The sequence below is a fragment of the Mesoplodon mirus genome (genome assembly GCF_964341445.2).
Source record: "Mesoplodon mirus genome assembly, chromosome: 4".
In the NCBI taxonomy this organism is placed as follows: Eukaryota; Metazoa; Chordata; class Mammalia; order Artiodactyla; family Ziphiidae; genus Mesoplodon; species Mesoplodon mirus.
In genome coordinates, this window is record NC_138979.1 from 15,538,440 (window position 1) to 15,562,164 (window position 23,725).

Sequence of the window (23,725 nt, forward strand, 5' to 3'; positions counted from 1 at the left end):
GTGGTATGAGCTGTTTATATATTTTGGATATGGATATTAACCCCTTATTGGTCATGTCATTTGCAAATATTTTTTCCCATTAAGTTGTCTTTTCATTGTGTGAATGGTTTCCTTTGCTGTGCAAAAGTTGTTAAGTTTAATTACGACCGATTTGTTTACTTTTGCTTTTTGTTCCTTTTGCCTTAGGAGACAGATCCAAAAAATATTGCTACAGTTTACGTAGAGTGCTCTGCCTACATTTTCTTCTAGAAGTTTTATCATTTCAGGTCTTACATTTAGTTCTTTAATCCATTTTGAGTTTATCTTTGTCGATGGTGTGAGAAAATGTTCTAACTCCATTCTTTTACATGTAGCTGTCCAGTTTTCCCAGAACCACTTACTGAAGAGAATGTCTTTTCTTCATTGTATATTTTTGCTTCCTTTGTTGTTGATTAATTGACCATAAGTGTGTGGGTTTATTTCTGGGCTCTCTATTACGTTCAGAACAACAAAGCTTCTTAACATATATTTTAGCAATATTTTTTACATCTATGTAAAGATAGATGTTAAATGATTATTTGAATGAACTCAAGTTTAGGATGATAATTTATCACATTTTTTCCAAAATGCAGAAATAAATTTTACTCATGGTTATGTTGTTAGGATTACTATGATTTGTCCACCCATTCCTGCTAGTTAGTTTGTATATTAAGTCAGTTCAACTTTGTTTCTAAGGTCAATGGCATCTAAATAAGCATTTTAAAACTTCTTTATATTCTGGATCTGAAACAATTTGATTCATCCTTTAAAAAAATAACCATAGGGCTTCCCTGGTGGCGCAGTGGTTGAGAATCTGCCTGCTAATGCAGGGGACACGGGTTCGGGCCCTGGTCTGGGAGGATCCCACATGCCATGGAGCAGCTAGGCCCGTGAGCCACAACTACTGAGCCTGCGCGTCTGGAGCCTGTGCTCTGCAACAAGAGAGGCCGCCATAGTGAGAGGCCCGCGCACCGTGATGAAGAGTGGCCCCCACTTGCCGCAACTGGAGAAAGCCCTCGCACAGAAACGAAGACACAACACAGCAAAAATAAATAAATTAATTAATAAACTCCTACCCACAACATCTTCTTTAAAAAAAAAAAAAATAACCATAATAAAATGAAAGGAAAACAAGAAACTTAAGTGGAACATTTTATTAAAATATTCATATATATAATGAAGATAAGGTTCTGATTCAGATTCCATGAAAACATTCAATATATTCCATAAGAAAATGTATTTGTAAATGTAATAATTAGAGTAGTATTCTGAATCCCTCCTATTTTTACTATTGCATGAGTTTCTATCAGATTTCACGGACTGGAATACAAGATCATACTTGATCTTTTTTTTTGTTTGTTGGCTGGTTGGTTGGTTTTTCTTTTTCTTGCCACACCATGCAGCACGTGGGATCTCGGTTCGCCAACCAGGGATCAAACCTGCACCCCCTGCAATGGAAGCTCAGAGTCGTAACCACTGGACCACCAGGGAAGTCCCAAGCATACTTGATTTTGATGGTACTATTTGAGATGATTAGATACAGTCTCCAGGCTTCCTGATGTTGTGTCATATAATGGATTTGAGAAGGAGTACATAGAACTCTAAAGAAAAACACATTGAAAAAAGTTATGATTTTAGGCGTTAAAATAAGAGACTTCTTTCCAGATCATGCAGATTGAGGTGAATTTTTTTTTTTTTTTTTTTGTGGTACACGGGCCTCTCACTGTTGTGGCCTCTCCTGCTGTGTAGCACAGGCTCCAGACGCGCAGGCTCAGTGGCCATGGCCCACGGGCTCCGCCGCTCCGCGGCATGTGGGATCCTTCAGGACCGGGACACGATCCTATGTCCCCTGCATCGGCAGGTGGACTCTCAACCACTGCATCACCAGGGAAGCCCTGAGGTGAATTTTTAATGGATTTTCATTTCAGTAATAACTAGAGCATCACCACCTCCTACTTCAGCACCTCCAGTCCACACTGCCTGAACTACTGACACAGGCCTAATCTTGATGTATGCCCAGCGTCTTCTAGTGGCATAGGAGCCACTGCCTCATCCTCACCTCTGGTGGGATGGGGGAATGTAGTGGCCAGGATCTTGACTGCTTCTTTCTATGGTGCTGGTTTCTCTAAGTCTGCTGTTTTGAGTGTAGTTAAGTTAAACAAAACAAAACAAAAAATTTTAAAAAAACAACAACCAACAGCTTTCAGCTCAGAGAATTCTATTTTGCAGTATATATTAGAAAATCTAAAACATGGAAAGTTGTATAGGACAAACAACCTCATTTCTTCAACAAATAAACTGCAAGGTGGAAATAAGAGAGAGAAGATGAAACCTAGCGATTAAAGAGACTTAAGAGACATGTCTACCAATTTGGATGCATATACCTTATATGGATCATGATTTTAAAAATATAGCAACAATAACAAAGTATAAAACCCCCTACTTACTTATGAGACAATTGGGGTAGGTTGAACACTGATTGAATATTTGATTGTGTCAGGGAATTATTATTAAATGTTTAAGCATGTTACTGTGGTTATATATTTTTTATGTTCTTATCCTAGTACAACTGAAGTCTGTACAGGTAAAATTAAATGATATCTGGAATTTGCTTAAAAACACTCTGGTTGACACCAAGAGTGAACCATAATGTAAACTATGGACTCTGGGTGATAATGACATATCAGTGTAGGTTCATCAATTGTAAGAAATCTACCCCTCTGGTGGTGCATGTTGATAATAGGGGAGGCTGTGCATGGGTGGGGGCAGGGAGTATATGGAAAGTTTTAGGTTCTGCCCTGAACCTAAAACTGCTCTAAAGAAAATTAAGTCTATGTAAAAAAATATCACCATCATTCTGGTGGATGAAGGGAGTAGGTGGCAGTAGAGGTGAAACAAGAATGACCACGGGTTGATAATTGTTGATGTTGGCTGATGGGTATGTGGTTTTCATTATACTATTCTCTCAATTTCTATATCAGAATATGAGAATTTTCTCTAAGAATGTTCAGAAGAGTATTTTCGGGGAAGTCTATTTCTCTGTTACAATGTCAGGGAAGGTGCACTTAGTTTAATTAATACAAAGTCATTTGTTTCTGAAACAATAGAAATCAAAATAGCAACAGAAGTCTAGAGCTATGACAGGATTTCTTCTATAGCCATTCTTAATCAAAAGAAAAAAACATGAAAGAGGAATGATAAATATAAAAATGTCAAATTTAAAACATTTTAATTCCTTACATCATTTGTAATTTTCAGATACTAAAAATTAAACTAAGCTAAAGATTAAGTTTTCTTTCTTTAGTAAAAATGAAAATAGGTTTTATTACACCTTCCTACTTTGTCAAGAAGATGTATTACATTTTGTTTCTTAAATATTCATTTATTTATTTGTTTATTATCCATTAAGTAGGGCTACATTTTCATTTTTATTCTACGACTTGACTGACTTGGCAAATCATCCAAATTAATTCTGTGTTCTGGGAAATATCTTACTTCTTCCTTTCATTCCTAACAAAACAATACTAAAAGTGTATATGACATCATTATTGAAGATGCAATGCCCTTAATTTCTCCTTTCCTCTTTTTAAGTTATCAGGTAACAGAAATAAAAAAGTCAATGGTTGTGTTAGACTTCAACCACATCACTCAAAAATACTAGAAACCACCTGATCTGAAACCTTTGCTACTCGGTTCCAGCAACAGTAACAACTGTTTTATGGAGCATTTTCATTAAAAAAATAATAGGAGAAAATGAAAGTTGGCTTTCTACATGCTCACTTTCACAAAAGAATGAATTTGATACAATATTTCTAAAATCAGATGTAAGGAAGCTTTCATACAGAAGAAGTGATGTGTTATGGCTAATCCTGCTTTATACCCAGATGGATGCTCATGTTACCTATTTAAGAAAGGGGTGAGAGAGATTTTATTATACTTGCCATTTTCTCTCTAGCCTACTTCATATTGCACTGATAAGGAGTAGCCCTTAAAAAAGGCCAAGAAAGATGTAACACACTTTACTTTCTCCTTTCTCTTCCTAAGTTATCAGGTAACGACCCTCACAGCCCACACCTGAATTGAAAGAGAGCATAGAACGCTATTCCCCCTTTTGTGTTTGGGAATAAAATACGAAGAACAGTCAATGAAGAGTTACTGTGAGTAGATGACTAATACTTTGTGGGTTAAACTGATGTTTTCCAGATTTGTCAGCTCTATTTGGGTATGAACAGTGACCACAAAGCCATTTAACAGTGAAGTGATTCTACAAGCAGATCGAAACCATCCTGAAATGGAAAATTCTCATTGCATATTTAGAGACTGAAACTCCTTCCCATCCCATCTCTTTAGTGGAGAAATAATTCCACTAAAACACATCTTTTAACCATGATATGGGAACATGTCCAGACAACACTGTGTGTGTGTGTGTGTGTGTGTGTGTGCGTGTGCAGGCTTGTCCCCCATTCTGAAATAATACAGTTCATTACCACTTACCTCTGATTTCTCTGGGTTGCTCCAATTCCCATAAATTGGATTAACAAATGCACAGTTAACATTTCTTTTAGTTTTCCTTAAAGCACCCAGGGCCACAAAAAGAAAAGTAAATATTAAAATGCACCACACGACATTTTCAGGCTATTATCTGATAGAAATTTTTGGGAGACATATTATCTAGCCAGTGTACTTATTTTTATGAAGGTATTTCCATAAGTAAAGACTTTTTTGCAGGATACCAAGGCAAACACATTCTTGAAAGCAAATGTAATTTTACCTCTGAATATTTAAATCCAAAAAACCCCAAGCACATAAAAAAAGTTCTTAAAATTGATTGCTTAAATATTATTCAAATAATACCAAGGTGTACAAGATTAGAAAGAACAATGTTATATAAAGTTGAATTGGTTATAAGGAAAGGCCACCTAGAAGTCTCATCGACTTCAAGAGTTGCCAAACCCACCACATCCTGAGGACTATTTTCCATGACAGTGTCTGTCATAAAGATTTGTATGTAGTGCATGTCATAGTATTTAACATTTTAAACAGCAAATTTAAATATGAGCATTTTGAAGAGATCTTTATGTTACTATTTCCTTTCATGGATCATAAAGAGGCATGTCCTTGGTAATCTCACATACTGGTCTAGATCTGCATAATTTACTCTGATTAACTGAGCTCCTAAATGATCATTTCCTTTTTATACTTCAGTTACTTAAGAGTCAATAGACTTACCAGAAGACAAGTAGCCCTGGTATAGCTGGTCACAACTCTTAAATGGTGAGGCAACAAGTTAGTTCCTTAACCACTAATTGAAAACTTACGAGTTGGTCTAATTAAATTGAATGAGTGGTGCTTGATTCTTTGCTTTTTCTCTCTCCAAGACTAGTCAATGTTACGTTCTCAGAGTAGTAAACTCAATAATTGGCATAGTTAGAGCAAGAGCCTAGACAGTGCTGCTCTCAAAACAGACTGGGTGGGGCATGAAGTGGTGTTTTGAAATATGTCAAAATGTGAAAGCAAAGGCTGGTACAGCAGAAACAACATGCAGGGAGGGAGGATTAGAACAAAATGGAAATTAGGAACTAGGTAAAGATGGGAGAGCCACAAACACCGACAGCTCAGAAAAATTATTCTTGGCTGAAATAAGGCATGAAATCAGGGAACAGGAGGAAACCCAAACCATAAGACTAGACAGGACAGATGGTCCAAAGACTGGGCAGGCAACCAGGAACTGGAGGGACAGGCTCGGCTGGCAGTGGGATAGAATTGAGGTACATGCAACACAAAGGAGTTTGATATGAGGTGATTATTTTTGGCTTTGAACTGCTGAGACCCCAGATGACCTAAAGCAATATTAGCAGGCAGAAGTCAAGTAAATTGATCAATTTCCAACCCTATTAATTCAGCTATTGAAGCTACTTTTCTTCTGAAGGAGTTTAAGTCTTAAATAATTTTCTATTAAAATAAAGTGGCCAGCCTTTAGGGATTGGGTGACTATAAAGAAAGAAGGGTGATACATAAGTGTCAGGATATGGAGTTGTAATAGAACAAGAAAGGGTCACAGTATGAGTAGTGGAAGGTGAGCAAATTTGTTTACTTCAAATTATGTTTATTAGTAATCTCAAACTTTTATTTTTTCCAGATCAAGTGTATGTCTCCCAACATTGGAAATCTCTGAATTGTTGGGCTTAATTCTTAATGTCTTTCCTGTTTAAAAGGTAAAATATTACTCACTGCCCATAGATACTTCCATTAAGAAAAATTTTAAATGTCAACTCCATATATTTACCTTTTCAAGTTCTATGATATAATTTTCCACCTTCATCAATTATATACATTCAAGCATAATTTGTTTAAGTAAAACACACTTTTACCTAAAAGGATGGATCCTGATATGAGGAAAACAAAATGTTTGACTATGAAGTTTTCTGCCACTTCTAACACTGTATGGTGCAAGATAGTCTGCATTAGGATAAAAAATGCTTGTTTAACTTACTGTATCTGTCATTAAGCAGACAGCTCTTTAAGAGCTGAGGTTTCAAAGAATGGAGTGACCCCTAGGAATCAGCAAGACATTGACTTAGAAGCTTAGAGTAGAGGAGAGGAAGCTGCATGGATCACATGAGTTTTCCTCCCCTAACTTGTGATGAATTCACTTAAATTATTATTAAGCTTCAGCTACATCCAATATCTGCAGGCACTGTATAAGGTGGCACTGTGAGGGGGCTAAACAGAGAAAATGTTTCTGATGCAAGTTTCCAATTTAAATTTAGTGAGCATATGAACACCTCTAAAGGAATTGACTTCATGGCTTATTAACTAACAAAATTGTTTTAGTGTTGATTAAAAACATGAAAGTATTTTAAATAGATATCTGAAATCACTGTAGATGGGCAATGAAGAAAAACAAAAAACAAAACTTCATCTATGTTGCATCCAGTAAACATGACTTTCACACACCATACACTTCACCCATTTAAAGAATATAATTCAAAGTTTTTAATAAAATTAATTTTATTAATTTAAAAAACTTGGTAAAATATATATAACAAAATTTGCCATTTTACCCATTTTTTAAAAGTGTACAATTCAGTGGCATTCACTGCATTCACAGTGTTGTGCCACCATTACCATTACCTATTTATAAAATGTTTTCATCAGTAGAAATGGAAATTCTATAGCCATTAAACAATAAAAACTGTTCTCTTCTTCCTCCAGCCCCTGGTAACCTCTAACTTACTTTATGTCTCTATGAATTTACCTAGTCTAGGTGCTTCATATGAGTGGAATAATACAATATCCTTTTGTCTGACTTATTTCACTTAGCATAATGTTTTCAAGGTTAATCCATATTGTAGCCTGTATAAGAACTTCAATAATTTTTATGGCTGAATAGTATTCCACTGTATGCATATGCTACATTTTGTTTATTCATTCATCTGATGATGGACACTTGAGATCTTTCCACATTTTGACTATTGTGAATAATGCTGCTTTGAACATTGGCATATAAGTATCTGGGCCCCATTTCAACTCCTTTGGGTACATAACTAGGAATGGAATTGCTGGATCATATGGTAATTCTATTTTAGGTTATGAGGTGGCACCGAACTGTCTTCCATAGCAGTTGTACCATTTTACATTTCCACAAATAATGTATGCAGGTTTCTATTTCTCCACATCCTCACCAACACTTGTTATTTTCTATTTTATTATTACTATTATTGCCATGCCAAAAGGTGTGAAGTGGTATCTAATTATAGATTTGATTCACATTTCCCTAATGACTAATGATGTTGAGCATCTTTTCATATGGTTATTGGCCATTTGTATATCTTCTTTGAAGAAATGTCTATTCAAGTATGCTTATTTTTTTTAATTGGGTTGTCTGTCGATTTGATGAGTTGTAGGAGTTTTTATATATTCTGTATATTAAACTCTTATCATATATATGATTTCAAATATTCCCATTCTATAGGCTGTCTTTTCACTTTCTTAATACCCTTTGACGCATGAAAGTTTTTGATGAAGTCCAATTTATTTATTTATTTTCTTTTGTTTCTTATACTTTTGGTGTCATATATAAGAATGCATTGCCAAATCCCAGGTTATGAAGATTTACTCCTATGATTTCTTCTAAATGTTTTATGGTTTTAGCTCTTATATTGAAGTCTTTGATCTGTTTTGAGTTAATTTTTGTGTGTGGTATGAGGTAGGGGTCCAATTTCATTCTTTTGCATGTAGAAATCCAGTTGTCCCAGCAATACCTGTTGAAGAGACTGTTCTTTCCTTATTGAATGGACTTGTCAAAAATCAACTGGTCATAGATGTATGGGTTTATATTTGGATTCTTAATTATAACCCATTCGTTTCTATGTATATTCATATGCCAATACCATACTGTTTTGTTTGCTGTGGCTTTGTGGTAAGTTTTGAAATCAGGAAGTGTGAGCCCTCCAACTTGATCCTTTAACAAGACTGCTTTTGCTTTTTGGTGCCCTTGCAATTCCATATGAATTTGAGGATCAATTTTCCATTTCTGCAAAAAAGGCTGTTGGAGTTTTAATAGGCACTGTGTTGAATCTGTAGATTGCTTTGGGCAGTATTGACATTGTGACAATATTGTCTTCCCATCCATAAACTCGAAATGTCTTTCCACCTATTTAGGTTTTCTTTAATTTTTTTCAGTAATGCTTTGTAATTTTAAGTGTAGAAATATTTCACCTCCCTGGTTAAATTTATTCCCAGGTATTTTATCCTTTTAGATGCTATTCTCAAAAGTGATTGCATTCTTAATTTTTTTTTTCTGATTGTTTATTGCTAGTATTTAGGAGCACACCTGATTTTTATGTGTTGATTTTGTATATTGCAACTTTGCTGAATTCATTTATTAGCTCTAGTAGCTTTTTGGTGGATTCTTTGGGATTTTCTGTATATACATGATCATGACATTTGTAATAGATTTATTTATTCCTTTCTAATTTGGATGGCTTTTTTTTTCTTTTCCTTGTCTAATTGCTCTGGTTAAGGTTTCTTATTGGTAAACACATTTATATCTAGCTTAATGGAACTATAAAATCTTCATTAATATAAAACTAAATTGTAATGCTAGCGTATGAGGCAAATTATTATGGCAATGTTTGGACAGTTTTGGGTAGAGTCTGATTGTCACTTAATGTGAAACCTTTAGACTGGATAAGTGAATAAACCTTTATCTAGGTTGAAAGAAAAACAAGGTGACAGTGAGCATAGGTGTCACCCTGCATGTTGAAGAATGGCTATCAGGAGGGTTACAAGGAAAGAATGACAAGACAATGCCTGAATTGTTTTTACTGACAAGTCTATACTTCAAAATAAACATCAATTCACACATATTGTAAGTTTATTAATTAATAATTTTAATCAACTTTTATAATTTGTCTTACTGAGTGTGTCTTATTAATTATTAATTTTATTTACTAAATTAATTGTTGTTTTTGGTTATCAGTCAGTGGTTTACTTTCTTTCTGTTAAGAACAGGCATGTTTTTCTCCAATTTACTGGGATGTCATTTCGTGTGTCTGAGAAACTACTCACACTTCTTAGTCAAGTCCACCAAACACCTAGTGGTAGTCCCCACTACCATCTCATGGGAGTAAATCTGTCACAATGTATTCATATTTAAAAATAGGCTTAGAAGGGCTTCCCTGGTGGTGCAGTGGTTGAGAGTCCACCTGCCGATGCAGGGGACACGGGTTCGTGACCCGGTCCGGGAAGATCCCACATGCCGCAGAGCGGCTAGGCCCATGAGCCATGGCTGCTGAGCCTGTGCATCCGGAGCCTGTGCTCCGCAATGGGAGAGGCCACAACAGTGAGAGGCCCGTATACCACACACACAAAAAAATAGGCTTAGAAAATGTTCAAATGAGCTCAAAACTTTAGCACAAATTATAAAAGTAAGGTGGAATGCAATTGGAGATGGCCATGCATGATGATTCCTGTTACATCCAGGTGGATTGCATTATAAAACTCTACTGTAAAAACCTGTCTACTAAAAAGTATGGAGAACAACACTTTCTGAAGTTTGGGCAATCCTAATGCAGCTATCAAGGTGATTTGCAGAGATAAACATGATAATTTATTTACCAAAAGATATTTGCTGCATGTGTGTGTGGAGGAATTTGCTCTCATGCTTCCACTAAAGAAATGATTTCTATATTTGTTTCTAAATGCTGAAGAACATTCTAAGATCCAAGAAATAACTGTCCTGAGTTAAAGGCCTGAAGGAAAATGATGTCTATAATGTGGTGACTCACTCCTTAAGGTGGTGAAATGTTAGAATGCTGATTATGTTATTATCATCTTTCATGTTTATTTAAATTTATCCAACATTCCTAGGACACATATTATCTATCAAACATTGTGTTAGGTCCTATACTTACAAAGTTGATCATTATTTTCTCCTGCCTCTAGAATTTCTTTTGGAGGGTGGCAGCTTGCTAGATTTCTGTCTCTTAGATTAAATTACATTTATAAAATGCCTACCACAAGTAGATGCCCACTAACAGTCCAGTGCTATTCTTTTACCTTCTTTTCTTATTCTCTCCTTTTGTCATTTATAACTTCTTTTAAACTTCCTACTTGTTTCTCCTGACCCCCAAACTTGGGACCAATGAAAGGACATTGGGATAAAGGAAAAAAAATAAGGAAGTGGCAAAATTAGTAATAATACTCACTGTAGTACTTTTAATTTTTTAAAATAAATTTATTTATTTAGAGCTAGCAAGGACCTTTGCAATCATCTTGTTTATGCCTTTTTTACAGATCGAGCAAATGAGGTTTTTCCTCCACTAGATTATAAGTCCTCTGGAGGATAAGGACCTTGTCTGGTTTACTCTTCTCTCTATCTCAGCACCTAATACAGTACCTAGTGTGGCAGGAATCAACTGAATGTTTATAGAAAGAATAACTTAATGAATGCACATAGTCCAAAGGCTTAATGATGGAAAAAAAGCCACTAACCAGCTCTCTACTCTGTTCTTCCATGCCTACTCCCAGCAATGTACTTCATCAATACTCAGAGAGAAAAGACATTCATTTTTACTACTGTTACCATGGAGTCACATTTGTATTTAGATTTCTGTTCCACTTAGACCAAGACTTTAAGTGGGCCAGGAGCCTACTTTTGACCTCTCTTTCCATTTTTTTTTTTGTTTGTTTTTCAGCTGGTTAAGTGCCAGCCCAGAGGAGCAGCCTGGGGGCTTTCCTGAAGATGAGCAGAGTATAATAGAATAGGGATGGTCCTTCTATCTCTTTCATTACATGGAAACTGAAAAAGTCATATTATTGGAGAAAAATTAATTTGGTACAAATAACTCATTTTACAATATTTGAAAAATAAAGGTCTGTGTCCCTTATATCTCATATTCTCTGAAAAATAAGAGGTATGAAATATCCATGTATAAATATCAGGGGTTGATGTGAGTTTTCAGGCTATAAATATTTGAGTTGTTACTGCTGGGGAAAAATGTTTTCTAACCATAAAAGTACAGGTGACATATTTTTTTTAAAAAGGACCCATCTAAATTATGAAATACAACCATTTCACTGGTGGAAATGGAATTCATTTATTCTGGGAGTCATGCCTATTATATTAAATTTTGCTTAGCCTGATTAATGGTGAATCTGAAGTGTCTCAGAGAAGTAAATCTCAATTCTACTCTACTCACTTCCACCTATGTCATTTTAAACTCTTCAGTTAGGTTTTTCCAAATGTTTCCAGTCCTAAGACTTTCTATGAAGTCTTTCTGAGTGTGCTAATCTTTCAGATAAAGGGAAAATACATTATAAAATGCTAACAAAAATAAAATATTTCTGGTCTCCACTTTTACTCATATCTGTTTTTAATGTTCATTAAACATATGTCTGTCAAGAAGAGATCTTTTTAGAAATGTTTGTTTCTTAGGGTACTAATAATTTTTTTCTCTGTCTCATTATAAAAATTAATGAGTAATGCTCTTATTTTTGCTTCCTGATCTTAGAACCTATAAAAATGAGTTTTCCTTTTTTTTTTTTTCTGTTTTTGGTTTGTTCATCTTTAACTTGTAGTAATAGGAGGAGATTGGTGCACTGCATGTCCTGTGCAATCATCGGTGCCACACGGTTCACGTACATCATCTTTCTTTTCTCAAAACCTTAGACAAGTTTTATTTTACACCTGGTCTCTGACTGTTTCCAATCCAAATTTTAGCCTGTCTGAATAGACTGTTTTTAAGGAGAGGTATCACACATTTTTTAATTTAGACACCACTTTGTCCTTTTTGTAATGAGAGCAACTTTATGGCAGTTTGCAAAGATAAGCATAATAGAAGAATATAAGCCAAATGAGAAGGGACTTCCCTGGTGGTGCAGTGGTTAAGAATCCACCTGCCAATGCAGGGAACATGGGTTCGAGCCCTGGTCTGGGAAGATCCTACATGCTGCGGAGCAACTAAACCCGTGCACCACAACTACTGAGCCTGCATTCTAGAGCCCACGCTCTGCAACAAGAGAAGCCACTGCAATGAGAAGCCTGGGTACCGCAACCGAAGAGTAGCCCCCGCTTGCTGCAATTAGAGAAAGCCCACATGCAGCAATGAAGAACCAATACAGCCAAAAATAAATAAATTAAAAAAAAAAAAGACATGAGAAACAGGAAGTGGAGAAAGGGATTCTTAGAACTGGAAAATAGAGTTGAGCCAGAGGGAAAGAGATGGGGACAGTATATGACATGGGTATGCTGAGAGTCTATTACTTAATGTAGGATACAAATTTGACTTTAAGATTCTCCAAATTTAAGCAGGACAAAAGAATCAATCACATAGGTCATACTTTCAAAAAACAAACAAAAAGAAAAAAACAGTTGCTTAGAAGCACATCTTCACCAACTCAGGAGAGAAGTCTTATGGTATGCATCCTGTCACTACACTCTAGGCTAACAAGGTAACAAGTGCACACAACATTATTTTAGGAAGACCAGCAATGGGTTTCACGAGGTTGTTTCAACAAATATCTTTCAAAATATCAGACTGAGACTATGCCAAAATGTGTCTCAGTAAAACTATCTAGGAGAGGGTGGTAGCAAGAAGGGGGAGGGATTAAATGGAACACTTGAAGCCAACAGTGTGTTAGAGAATTAGATTTGGGGAACATTTCTTTTTGGCTGCACTGTGCAGCATGTCCGGTCTTACTTCCCCGACCAGGGATGGAACCCAGCCCTTGGCAGTAAGAGGAAGGAGTCCTAATGACTGGACGTCCAGGGAATTCCAATGAGGGGTATTTTAATATGGTTGTGTTTATCATAAAAAAGCCAGCACCAAGATTACAATTTGTAGTGTGTAATTACAGTGTGGCACATTAAATCTGTTATAAGAATCTATAGAGAGTAAAACTGTCACTGTTTGCAGATGGCATGATACTTTACATAGAGAATCCTAAAGATGCTACCAGAAAACTACTAGAGCTAATCAATGAATTTGGTAAAGTAGCAGGATACAAAATTAATGCAAAGAAATCTCTTGCATTCCTAAACACTAATGACGAAAAATCTGAAAGAGAAATTAAGGAAACACTCCCATTTGCCATTGCAACAAAAAGAATAAAACACCTAGGAATAAACCTACCTAAGGAGACAAAAGACCTGTATGCAGAAAACTATAAGACGCTGATGAAAGAAATTAAAGATGACACAAACAGATGGAGGGATATACCATGTTCTTGGATTGGAAGAATCAATATTGTGAAAATGACTATACTACCCAAAGCAATCTACAAATTCAATGCAATCCCTATCAAACTACCAATGGCAATTTTCACAGAACTAGAACAAAAACTTTTACAATTTGTATGAAAACACAAAAGACCCCGAATAGCCAAAGCAATCTTGAGAAAGAAAAACAGAGCTGGAGGAATCAGGCTCCCTGACTTCAGACTATACTACAAAGCTATGTAATCAAGACAGTATGGTACTGGCACAAAAACAGAAGTATAGATCAATGGAACAGGATAGAAAGTACAGAGATAAACCCATGCACATATGGTCACCTTATCTTTGATAAAGGAGGCAAGAATATACAATGGAGAAAAGACAGCCTCTTCAATAAGTGGTGCTTGGAAAACTGGACAGCTACATGTAAAAGAATGAAATTAGAACACTACCTAACACCATACACAAAAACAAACTCAAAATGGATTAAAGACCTAAATGTGAGGCCAGACACTATAAAACTCATAGAGGAAAACATAGGCAGAACACTGTATCACATAAATCACAAGATCCTTTTTGACCCACCTCCTATAGAAATGGAAATAAAAACAAAAATAAACAAATGGGACCTAATGAAACTTCAAATCTTTTGCACAGCAAAGGAAACCATAAACAAGACGAAAAGACAACCCTCAGAATGGGAGAAAATATTTGCAACTGACAAAGGATTAATCTCCAAAATATACAAGCAGCTCATGCAGCTCAGTATCAAAAAAAAACAAGCAACCCAATCCAAAAATGGGTGGAAGACCTAAATAGACATTTCTCCAAAGAAGATACAGATTACCAACAAACACATGAAAGGATGCTCAACATCACTAATCATTAGAGAAATGCAAATCAAAACTACAATGAGGTATTACCTCACACTGGCCAGAATGGCCATCATGAAAAAGTCTACAAACAATAAATGCTGGAGAGGGTGTGGAGAAAAGGGAACCCTCTTGCACTGTTGGTGGGAATGAAAATTGATATAGCCACTATGGAGAACAGTATGGAGGTTCCTTAAAAAACTAAAAATCCAACTACCATTTGACCCAGCAATCCCACTACTGGGCATATACCCTGAGAAACCCATAATTCAAAAAGAGACATGTATCACAATGTTCACTGAAGCACTATTTCCAATAGCCAGGACATGGAAGCAACCTAAATGTCCATCGACAGATGAATGGATAAAGAAGATGTGGCACATATATACAATTGAATATTACTCGGCCATAAAAATAAATGAAATTGAGTTATTTGTAGTGAGGTGGATGGACCTAGAGTCTGTCATACAGAGTGAAGTAAGTCAGAAAGAGAAACACAAATACCATATGCTAACACATATATATGGAATCTAAAAAAAAAAAAAAATGGTTCTGGTGATCCTAGAGGTAGGACAGGAATAAAGACGCAGACGTAGAGAATGGACTTAAGGACACGGGGAGGGGGAAGGGTAAGCTGGGATGAAGTGAGAGAGTAGCACTGACAAATAAACACTACCAAATATAAAATAGATAGCTATTGGGAAGCAGCTGCATAGCACAGAGAGATCAGCTCGGTGTTTTGTGACCACCTAGAGGGGTGGGATAGGGAGGGTGGGAGGGAGGCTTAAGAGGGAGGGGATATGGGGATATACATATGCATATAGCTGATTCACTTTGTTACACAGCAGAAACAAACATAACATTGTAAAGCAATTATACTCCAGTAAAGATGTTAAAAAAGAAAAAAAAAGACTATTGTACTCAGTTTAAATGGTGACAGGTGGTAACTAGACTTATTGTGGAGATCATATTTTAATGTGTAAAAGTATCAAATCAGGTGTGTTTTACACCTGACACTAATATAATACTGTGTGCCACTTATAATTAAATTAAAAGTTAAAAATAAGGACAGTTTAAAAAAAAAGAATCTATAGATAGAATAAAATTGCACATCATAAAGCATTATAAGATAGAATAAACTGAGTCTATAAATCATCCTTTTCTCACTGAATGTATACTCCTGTAAAATACTGTATTACCTGACCACTGCTAAAGAAAAAAGGGAAGACATCATGAGGAGTAGTAAACAAAAATATTCACCTATATAATGGTCTCTATCTTTGGCAAGATGATAACATTAAAAAAAAAAGAATTAGAACAAACAATCTGTAACACAGGACAGAAAGAAAGAAAAGAAGCAAGTCTATTTGAAACAGCAGGGATAATTTAGGGGGTATGTCCATGAGCTCAAGTTTTCATTTCCAGTCCTTAAGGAAGAAGCCGAACCAAATGTTTTGGGTGAAAAAGTTCAGAAAGAATTGGGTTTGGAAATATAACCAGAAATGCCCCAAAAGGGAAAGGAAAGGATTAATCATCCGGGGTCACAAAACCAAACCACTGGAACACCAAAGTTTGCTAAACTCATTCACATGATACAGCAGCTGCCATATTTTTCTCCTACTCTTCTGAGGCAGGAAATAAATATCACTAACCACAAAACATGTCACTGTTTAATACGATCTTGCTGTGGCAGAGTGCTTACATGGGAACATGCCCAGGAACATGGAAGCAATTAGTATGAATAAAGCTAAGCCAGGTTCCTGTAGCTTAACCCTAAGCAGACCCCATGTTGCCAATGGGAGGGCAGTCTCCACCGACTTCTAGCACATTCACAACCACCTAACATGAACCGGACGCATAGTAGAACACAGACTTTCAAGACGAAAGGTGCATGTACATGTGTGCACATTGATAAAAGTTTGGAAGAAGACACATCAGAATGGTAACAGTCTCTATCTCTGGGTGGTGACATTCAATGTCATTTTTAATTCTTTTCTGGCACTTTGCTGTACTTCCCAAATTCTATTCATTAGGCTGCTGTATATCAGAATCTTGGGAGTGGGGTGGTGATTTTACAATTTGGAAAAGATCATGAGGTGTTTCCCCTGCACGAGCTCCTCGCCCCCACCCTGCCCTGGCTCCTTGTAAATCATTTGCCTGAAAGGTAAGATCCCTACCGCAATCTTTCCTGCCTCCTCTCTCTTTAGCATTTCTTCTCAACGTCTACCTGCCATCCCTGCTGCACTTCTTAGGGGTTTTAAGTAGGTCATAATTCCTGTTTTTGCTCTTAAGCACCCTCTTCATTGGCCAGAGCCTTTATCAGCTCTGGAGCCAGATAAACCGTTTCTCTTCTTTGTACTCCACGGTGCAGTGTACATTTTACTATCAGGATATATGGAATTTTTGTTAATTGGAATGAACTATTTTCCCTGTAAATTGCTCCATATGAAAACTCACTCTAATTTCCTTATTGAATTCCCTTAGACATGTAATCTCTTTGCTTAAAAACCGATTGTAGTATTGAAGTTAATTATCAGTCTTTGCGATTTTCCCTAGCAATCACCTAGTGACTGGCTTCTTTCTAAATCTTTTGACAATTTAAAGTTGACAACGCTATTTAAGAATCCGTCTAGAAAAATGAACTTAGTTGCATTTATCTATTTACATTCATGTCTCTTCCACTTGAATGTTAACTTCCTATGGGCAGAGATAAAATCTTTATTTTCCAATTTATCTCAGAAACGTTACTTGAGTCCCAAATATGTGCCATGTACTCTACTGCAGAGCTACTCAGAGTGTGATTTATGTATGGTTATGGTCTTATTCTGTTTATCGTTCCGTGATGAGATAAATACAAAGATTGAGGATAGGTGTTTAGAAATGTTTGTAGCTATTTGATAGAGTAAATTTATGTCTGTTGAGGCTCGGAATAAGAAATTTAGACTAGTATTTTGTGTGTCTTTTAATTTCACTTTTCCAATACTTCTTACAAAAGCATTGGTATGTGATGGATTGAAAACAAAACAAAGCAAAACACAGCTGGTCCTTCATCACACATAGTTTTGCTGGCTCTCTTCTACTAACACTGGGTGTTCAAATATGAGTAAATACACATTTGCCTGGCTAACGTTTTGCTAGCTACCTCTTCTGAAAATATTTTCTCTTCCTTTCTCTTTGAATGAATGTGATACCTCAAAGCCCCACAGTTGGAAAGGGCCAAGTACTATATAACTTTCTTCGATCAGAATGAAATATTTTTTCATGTAAATTGCTCTATATGAAAACTCCCTCTAATTTTCTTATTGAATTCCCATAGACACATAATCTGTTTGATTGAAACTGATTGCAATGTTGAAGTTAATTATCAGTCTTCGTGATTTCCCTCAGCAATCACCTAGCAACTTGCTTCTTTCTAAATCATTTCAGACAATCTAAAGTTGACAACACAATATGACTATCTAGAAAAACTTATTTATTTCATTATGACTTACAAATACCTACAAATTCCTTTAAATATACCCTATTTTGGATTTATTAATACATTTACTTAAAACTCTCTTGGGTCTATGAATTAGTTCAGCTTATAATACTTAAAATTTGAAAAAAAGCAATAAAATTGCATTTTCTTGGAGTTATTTTAGAACAACTTATTTTTAAAACATAAAGAGAAATTATAAGTACACAAACACATGATTAGCATTCTATGTAGATTTCTTAAAAATAGTCTATCCCTGCTGTTTCCCAGTAAATTTCCTATCATTTTTCCTTACCTGACCTATGTTTTTATTCACACCAACCACACCATTCTCCATTATAGCTTGTGCCTTGACACAAGCTGTTCTGTCTGCTCTTCCTCATTTTAATCTTGGGGATTTCAATCCATGAATTCAGACTTGAGCGATGCAGCATATACTCACTAAATCCTTCTTCAATTTCCCCACCATATTATTTTCACCTTTGAAAGAGACTTGGCCTCTCTTTTACCTGTGTTTCTCCAGACCTTTGTAGGAAGCAACTGCATGTGTTTCATATATGCTTGTTGAAGAATTGACATTATTTGCTTTTCTATATGCTGTCTCCACCAGAGTGTAAATTATCATTTACTTCTATATTCCCAGTGACTAGCACAGTGCCCAGCACATAATAGATGCTTAATAAATGTTTGCCAAAAGTACATAAATGAATTGGTGAGAGTTTCTGATATATGTGTTTCTTTTTACAAAGACAAAAATAAGCTGGTCTTTCAAGTTCTCTTGTCATTCTGTCCTTTGATTCATTAGTGAACTAGAAATTCCAACACAGTAAACAGATTGTTGAACTTGTAAGAATGTCCCTAAGGATGCTTTTAAGGAGAAATTGTGTGAAACATAATTTGAAAGCAGAAAAGAGTCTATCATAAGGATGGCAAAGCAGTTAGTGAAGAAAAATTATGAAGCTGATCCCATCTTCCCCTCTCTGAAATTCCCTACCCTCTAGTAACATTAATAAAGAACAACATTTAGAATTCTGATTCTCCAGCTAAAGGAACTAAATGTATTTGCTACATGCCATAGCAGAGCTAAATGATTTGCTAATAGCACACACCTCACTTTTCTTCACTGCCTTCCTGTCCTTCCTCATTTAAACAGGTTACCTCTTTCAAGGAGCAACTCTGATTTCCTACAACACATTCTTCTACTCTGATTGCTTGGATATGAGGAAACACATGCAACACTGAAATATTTCAGGACTGAAATGCTGTCTTCCTGTTAATGTAAGATTTATAGTGAACAGACAGAAGACGCTGAAAAGGACCTTGAATCCTGCCCTGGGGATTATTTCTGCCAAAGAGTCACTTGTATTAAAATGACAAAATAGCTATCTTCAGATCAAATATTTAGAATATGGGGCTATTACACAGTAAAGTGCTCTTTATATTTTTTACACAGAATTTATTTCTTAGACTATTTGGAGTCTGTATCCAATGACAATAGATTTGAAACAACTTGGGAGAGTTTGCAGTGACAACACACACATGTACACACCAATGAAGCTTTCATTATTCCAGACTTATATTCCTAACACATTGCATGTAAGCTGATTTTGCATAGTCAAATAATATCATAAATGACCAGGGAACTGGTTATTTAAAGAGCTACTACTTATTTAGTAAAAACAGCAAATGATTTTGAAATTCATGTGAAATTTCTAATTTTGTTCATTTGATAAATATGAATATTACTTTAAGAGTTAATCTATGTACTCATGAAAGAAAGTAGAATGAGAGTAATAATATCCTTATAAATAAAACTGGTAATTAGATTACCAGTTAGATTGATTAGATTAGATTGTCAGATGCCAGGCACTGTTTTCAGAAACTTCAGGGTGAAATCTGTCACACATATAGATATCCAAATTAAATGGTATAGTGTGAGGACAATACTGAGAGGAGTGAATATCATCACTTTTTAAAGTAAATTGAATTTCCTGCCTCCCTGAAATGCCCAGGTGTTTTGATGCCCAGTTTCTTCCATAGATTATGAATGTTCATACTTGTAGGTTTTTGGTATTCTCTAATATCCTTCATTAATATTCCAGGATGTAAGCTTCTGACTATGGGCTAAGTTTGTAGCCCATCATGGACCCCGATAATGATTTTGCTAAGGGTCATACATGTAGGGCTCATTTGGGATTCTTTTATTTGCTTTCAGCTTCTATAGAATGGCATGAAGGTCAATCAAGTTACATTGAAATTCTTCAAGAATACCGAACAATGATATCCTAACTTTAAGAGTCATCTGTGAGTATTATAGTAGGAATAAATCCTGGAGCATTGAGGCCAAGTAAAATATTTCTTGGAATATAAAATGTTCATTTGGGCTCAAACATCCTACTGGAAACAGGCTGAGACATTTGATTTAACAGATATTTACTACGATGAATTTCTAAGGAATCTCAATATAAATAGGACAAGGACCCTACCACTAAGAGGCTTACAATCTGTTATGGGAGACATCAAACCAAAAGTCAATGTGACAAGGGAAAAACGAGGCTGAGAACAAAGCACTTTGGAAGCTCAGAGGTAGGAGTGCTTACTTTTTGTCCAACATGACCTGGGAAAATTCGCAGATGACACAACTTCTGTGGTTAGCCTTTGTGAAAGTTTTCTCTTTTTATGTTTTATTTTTATGGCAAAGGAAGAAGCCTAGCATTTCTGAAAATTTGTTCTATCTTCCTTTGACCAACAAGCTCTTCTTGGCCATTAGAGTCTGGAAAAGATGGCATCTGGCATCACTCATTCAATGTCTTGGGCATAATCAGACCATAGAGCCTGAATTCCAAGACTTTGATGTATTACTGCAAATCTACAGATCCTAGCCATCTTATTTTTCATCTGCCCTACATGTTACTTATGAAATGCACACTGTGTATTAGGCAAGGAGCAGAGTAAACAGACACTGATGTCTCTGCTTCCCAGAGATTTTATCAGTGGATAGAATTATAACCGAGTCCCAGATATTGCTGTTTTTAACCATCAGTCAGCTGCGTGGTCAAGACCACCATACAGAAAGATTTGCCAAGTGCCTGGTTTAATATCGTAAGTTAGATACTTTAAAATTTTTTTAAATAAGCATTAACTCTCTCAGGGAATTGTAATGAAAGATAATGGTAGGATACTACTCAGTCAGATAAAAGGCACCCTAATAGCTGAAAGGCTTAATGCAGTTACATTACAACCAGGGAATACTCAGGGCCCAAAGGACCAAACTCTAAAGTCTATTTAAAGATAAGTAAATAAATAAAAAGAATAGTAAACATAATATATAGTCATGCCCTAAATTGTGGAGGTGGCCTATATACATGACAGACATTTGGGAAAAATTTAGTTCAACTTCCTCATTTTATGTATAAGAAAATACAGAATATCAAAATAGTTTTCTTCCCCGTTGCCCAGCCTGTTTTTCTTCCTGGATTTTTGGATCTCTGTTAGTGGCATTAACAACTGTGCAGTTGCCTAGATATAACATCCTCGGATCAACTTTGACCCCTGCTTTTTCCTCACGTCCTATGTTAGGTCGGTCACCACTGCTCATTCAAGTTCTCACTGTCTCTCATCTAACCTCTCAAACAGGCTTATGTCCTCTAGACTGCAGATCGCTTTCTTAATCTTTTCCTAATCTGTTCTCATGCTCTGCATTCTTTTTTTAACCATAGATACGATCTTGTCATTCTTCTTACATTCTTAAAACACTTCCCTGGCTTGCATCAGTTAAGGCCCTAGCAGGAAATAGCTGACATACTCAAACTAGGAAATTTGAGGAGTGTTTGATCAAGTGACAGTTTGCAAAGGTTTGGCCAGAATATAAAGAAACCAGTAGCAATGGTACAGTAGGCTGGTCCAATGACATGCCTGTTACCACCCTAGGCTGGAAGGAGGCAGACTGAGAAGGGTACAGCTGTGGAATGCATAGGGGCTCCTCATGGACCTGTCACTGCTAGCAGTCAGCTGGAACCATGCTGCAGGCAGGAGCCAGGGTTATGAATACCAAGCCCCTCTCTCTTTCCTCCCTCAATGTGCTCCACTTTGGCCAAACAGATGAATTCAGATGAATATAAATTCAGCCCGTTAATGCAGTGCATAGAGGTCAGGTCTCCAGATCCACCTTCTACCCTCTCCATCCTGTTTGGTGGAGAAGCGTAGAGGGTGGACTTGGGGGAACAGAGAGAAGATAGCCAGCACTTAGCCCAATTTTTAAAAATAAGTTGAAATCTCCTTAAAATAGGCATTCAAAACTTTTAACCACCTCTCTACCATACACTTTTCTAAGTGTAATCTAATTTGTTCTCCCACCCCCATTCTATAGCTATGTCAGTCAATTTGAAAACCATAAGTTTCCACATTCTCTTTTATTTTCAGGAACCCTCTTTCTTCATCTCTGCCTGGCTTCTCCATCCTTCAAGTCTTTATATGATTGCTACCTTCCCTTTGCAGCCCTCTTCATCCATCTGAATTGCTGGCTCCCCAGAATATATCACCTCTATGTGATATGCCAAGGCTTGCCCAGTGCACTACTCACTCCACTCTAAATAAGAGGAGTTCTGACTTCATGAAATTCCCGGCCACAGGGTAGGGAATGGGACTCTTCTGAGAGGAGCAGAGATGTGATCAGTTTGGGACAAAGACTCTTTTTCCTCTGAGGCCTCTTTTATGGGCCTGTTCTACCATTTCAGGATAAAAAAACAAACAAACAAAGGTGAGGATGAAGGGAAAAGTATAAAAGAATAGGCTGCATAAGATTCTTATTTTTGAAAAAAAGAGAGAAGAAAAAGAAGGAGGAGGAAGAGGAGAAATCATCATTATAACACATGGTCCAAGCCCATTTTTAAGGGGAAGATTTCAAAACCCTGCTCTCCATTTGGCTTTTCTAGCTCAAAGTAAACATTTAGCAGGGTTTGGCAGAGCATGGCCAATGTATGCACAAAGGACTGAGACTGAGGAGTTCAGTTTGTGGATCTTAACAGCTGTACTTCTTGAGGGCAAATGCACATGTGGAGAGAGCAAAGGCTTGCAAGCGTTATGAGACAAGCTTGGTCATTGCCGCTAGTGGAATTCCAGTTTGCTAAGACTAAGTATTCATTTCAGGGACCAAGGACAGGCTCACTGGTGACATTCTAACTGCAAGAGCAGCTGAATGCCTTGAGGCATAGAGTAAGTAAGGTTTTGATTTTGACTAGGAATAAATACCCATCGCTGGGCCCAGGTTAGGTCTATGCCAGGATCTCACACTGGAAGAGAAGCAAAACTTCTGCCTCCAAAGAGCCACATTATCATACAGGGTGTCAGCAGTGGGAAAGGGTCTGGAAGAAAGAATATTATAGAGATAGATATTTTATTTGGAAGTCAGGGCCACTTATTCATAAATCTCAAACAAGAACATCTGTAATCCTCATGGGCAGCTGGTATAGCTTTGGGGATCCTAAAAACCTTCTTTCTTATCAGAAATATTAACAACAATCTTTTGATCCTTCTTTCCTTCCATTTTACCCCCAAAGTATTTTGTTTTACATTTCTACCGTTACACATGCCATAGTCAAATACATATTATAATGGAGTTATGAAAGCATATAAGATGAT

At 36.4% G+C, this 23,725-nt stretch overlaps 1 protein-coding gene across 1 annotated transcript in view; it reads right to left on the minus strand.

The window, feature by feature from the left end:
• Positions 1–1,538: 1,538 nt before the first annotated feature.
• Positions 1,539–23,725, minus strand: part of MALRD1 (MAM and LDL receptor class A domain containing 1) — a gene marked incomplete at both ends in the record, with an annotated part of 598,196 nt that continues 576,009 nt past the window's right edge. Inside the window, 2 exons of the mRNA XM_082619568.1 lie at positions 1,539–1,619; positions 4,513–4,588. Coding sequence (XP_082475694.1) covers positions 1,539–1,619; positions 4,513–4,588 — 157 coding nt within the window. The remainder of the gene's footprint in view (positions 1,620–4,512; positions 4,589–23,725) is intronic.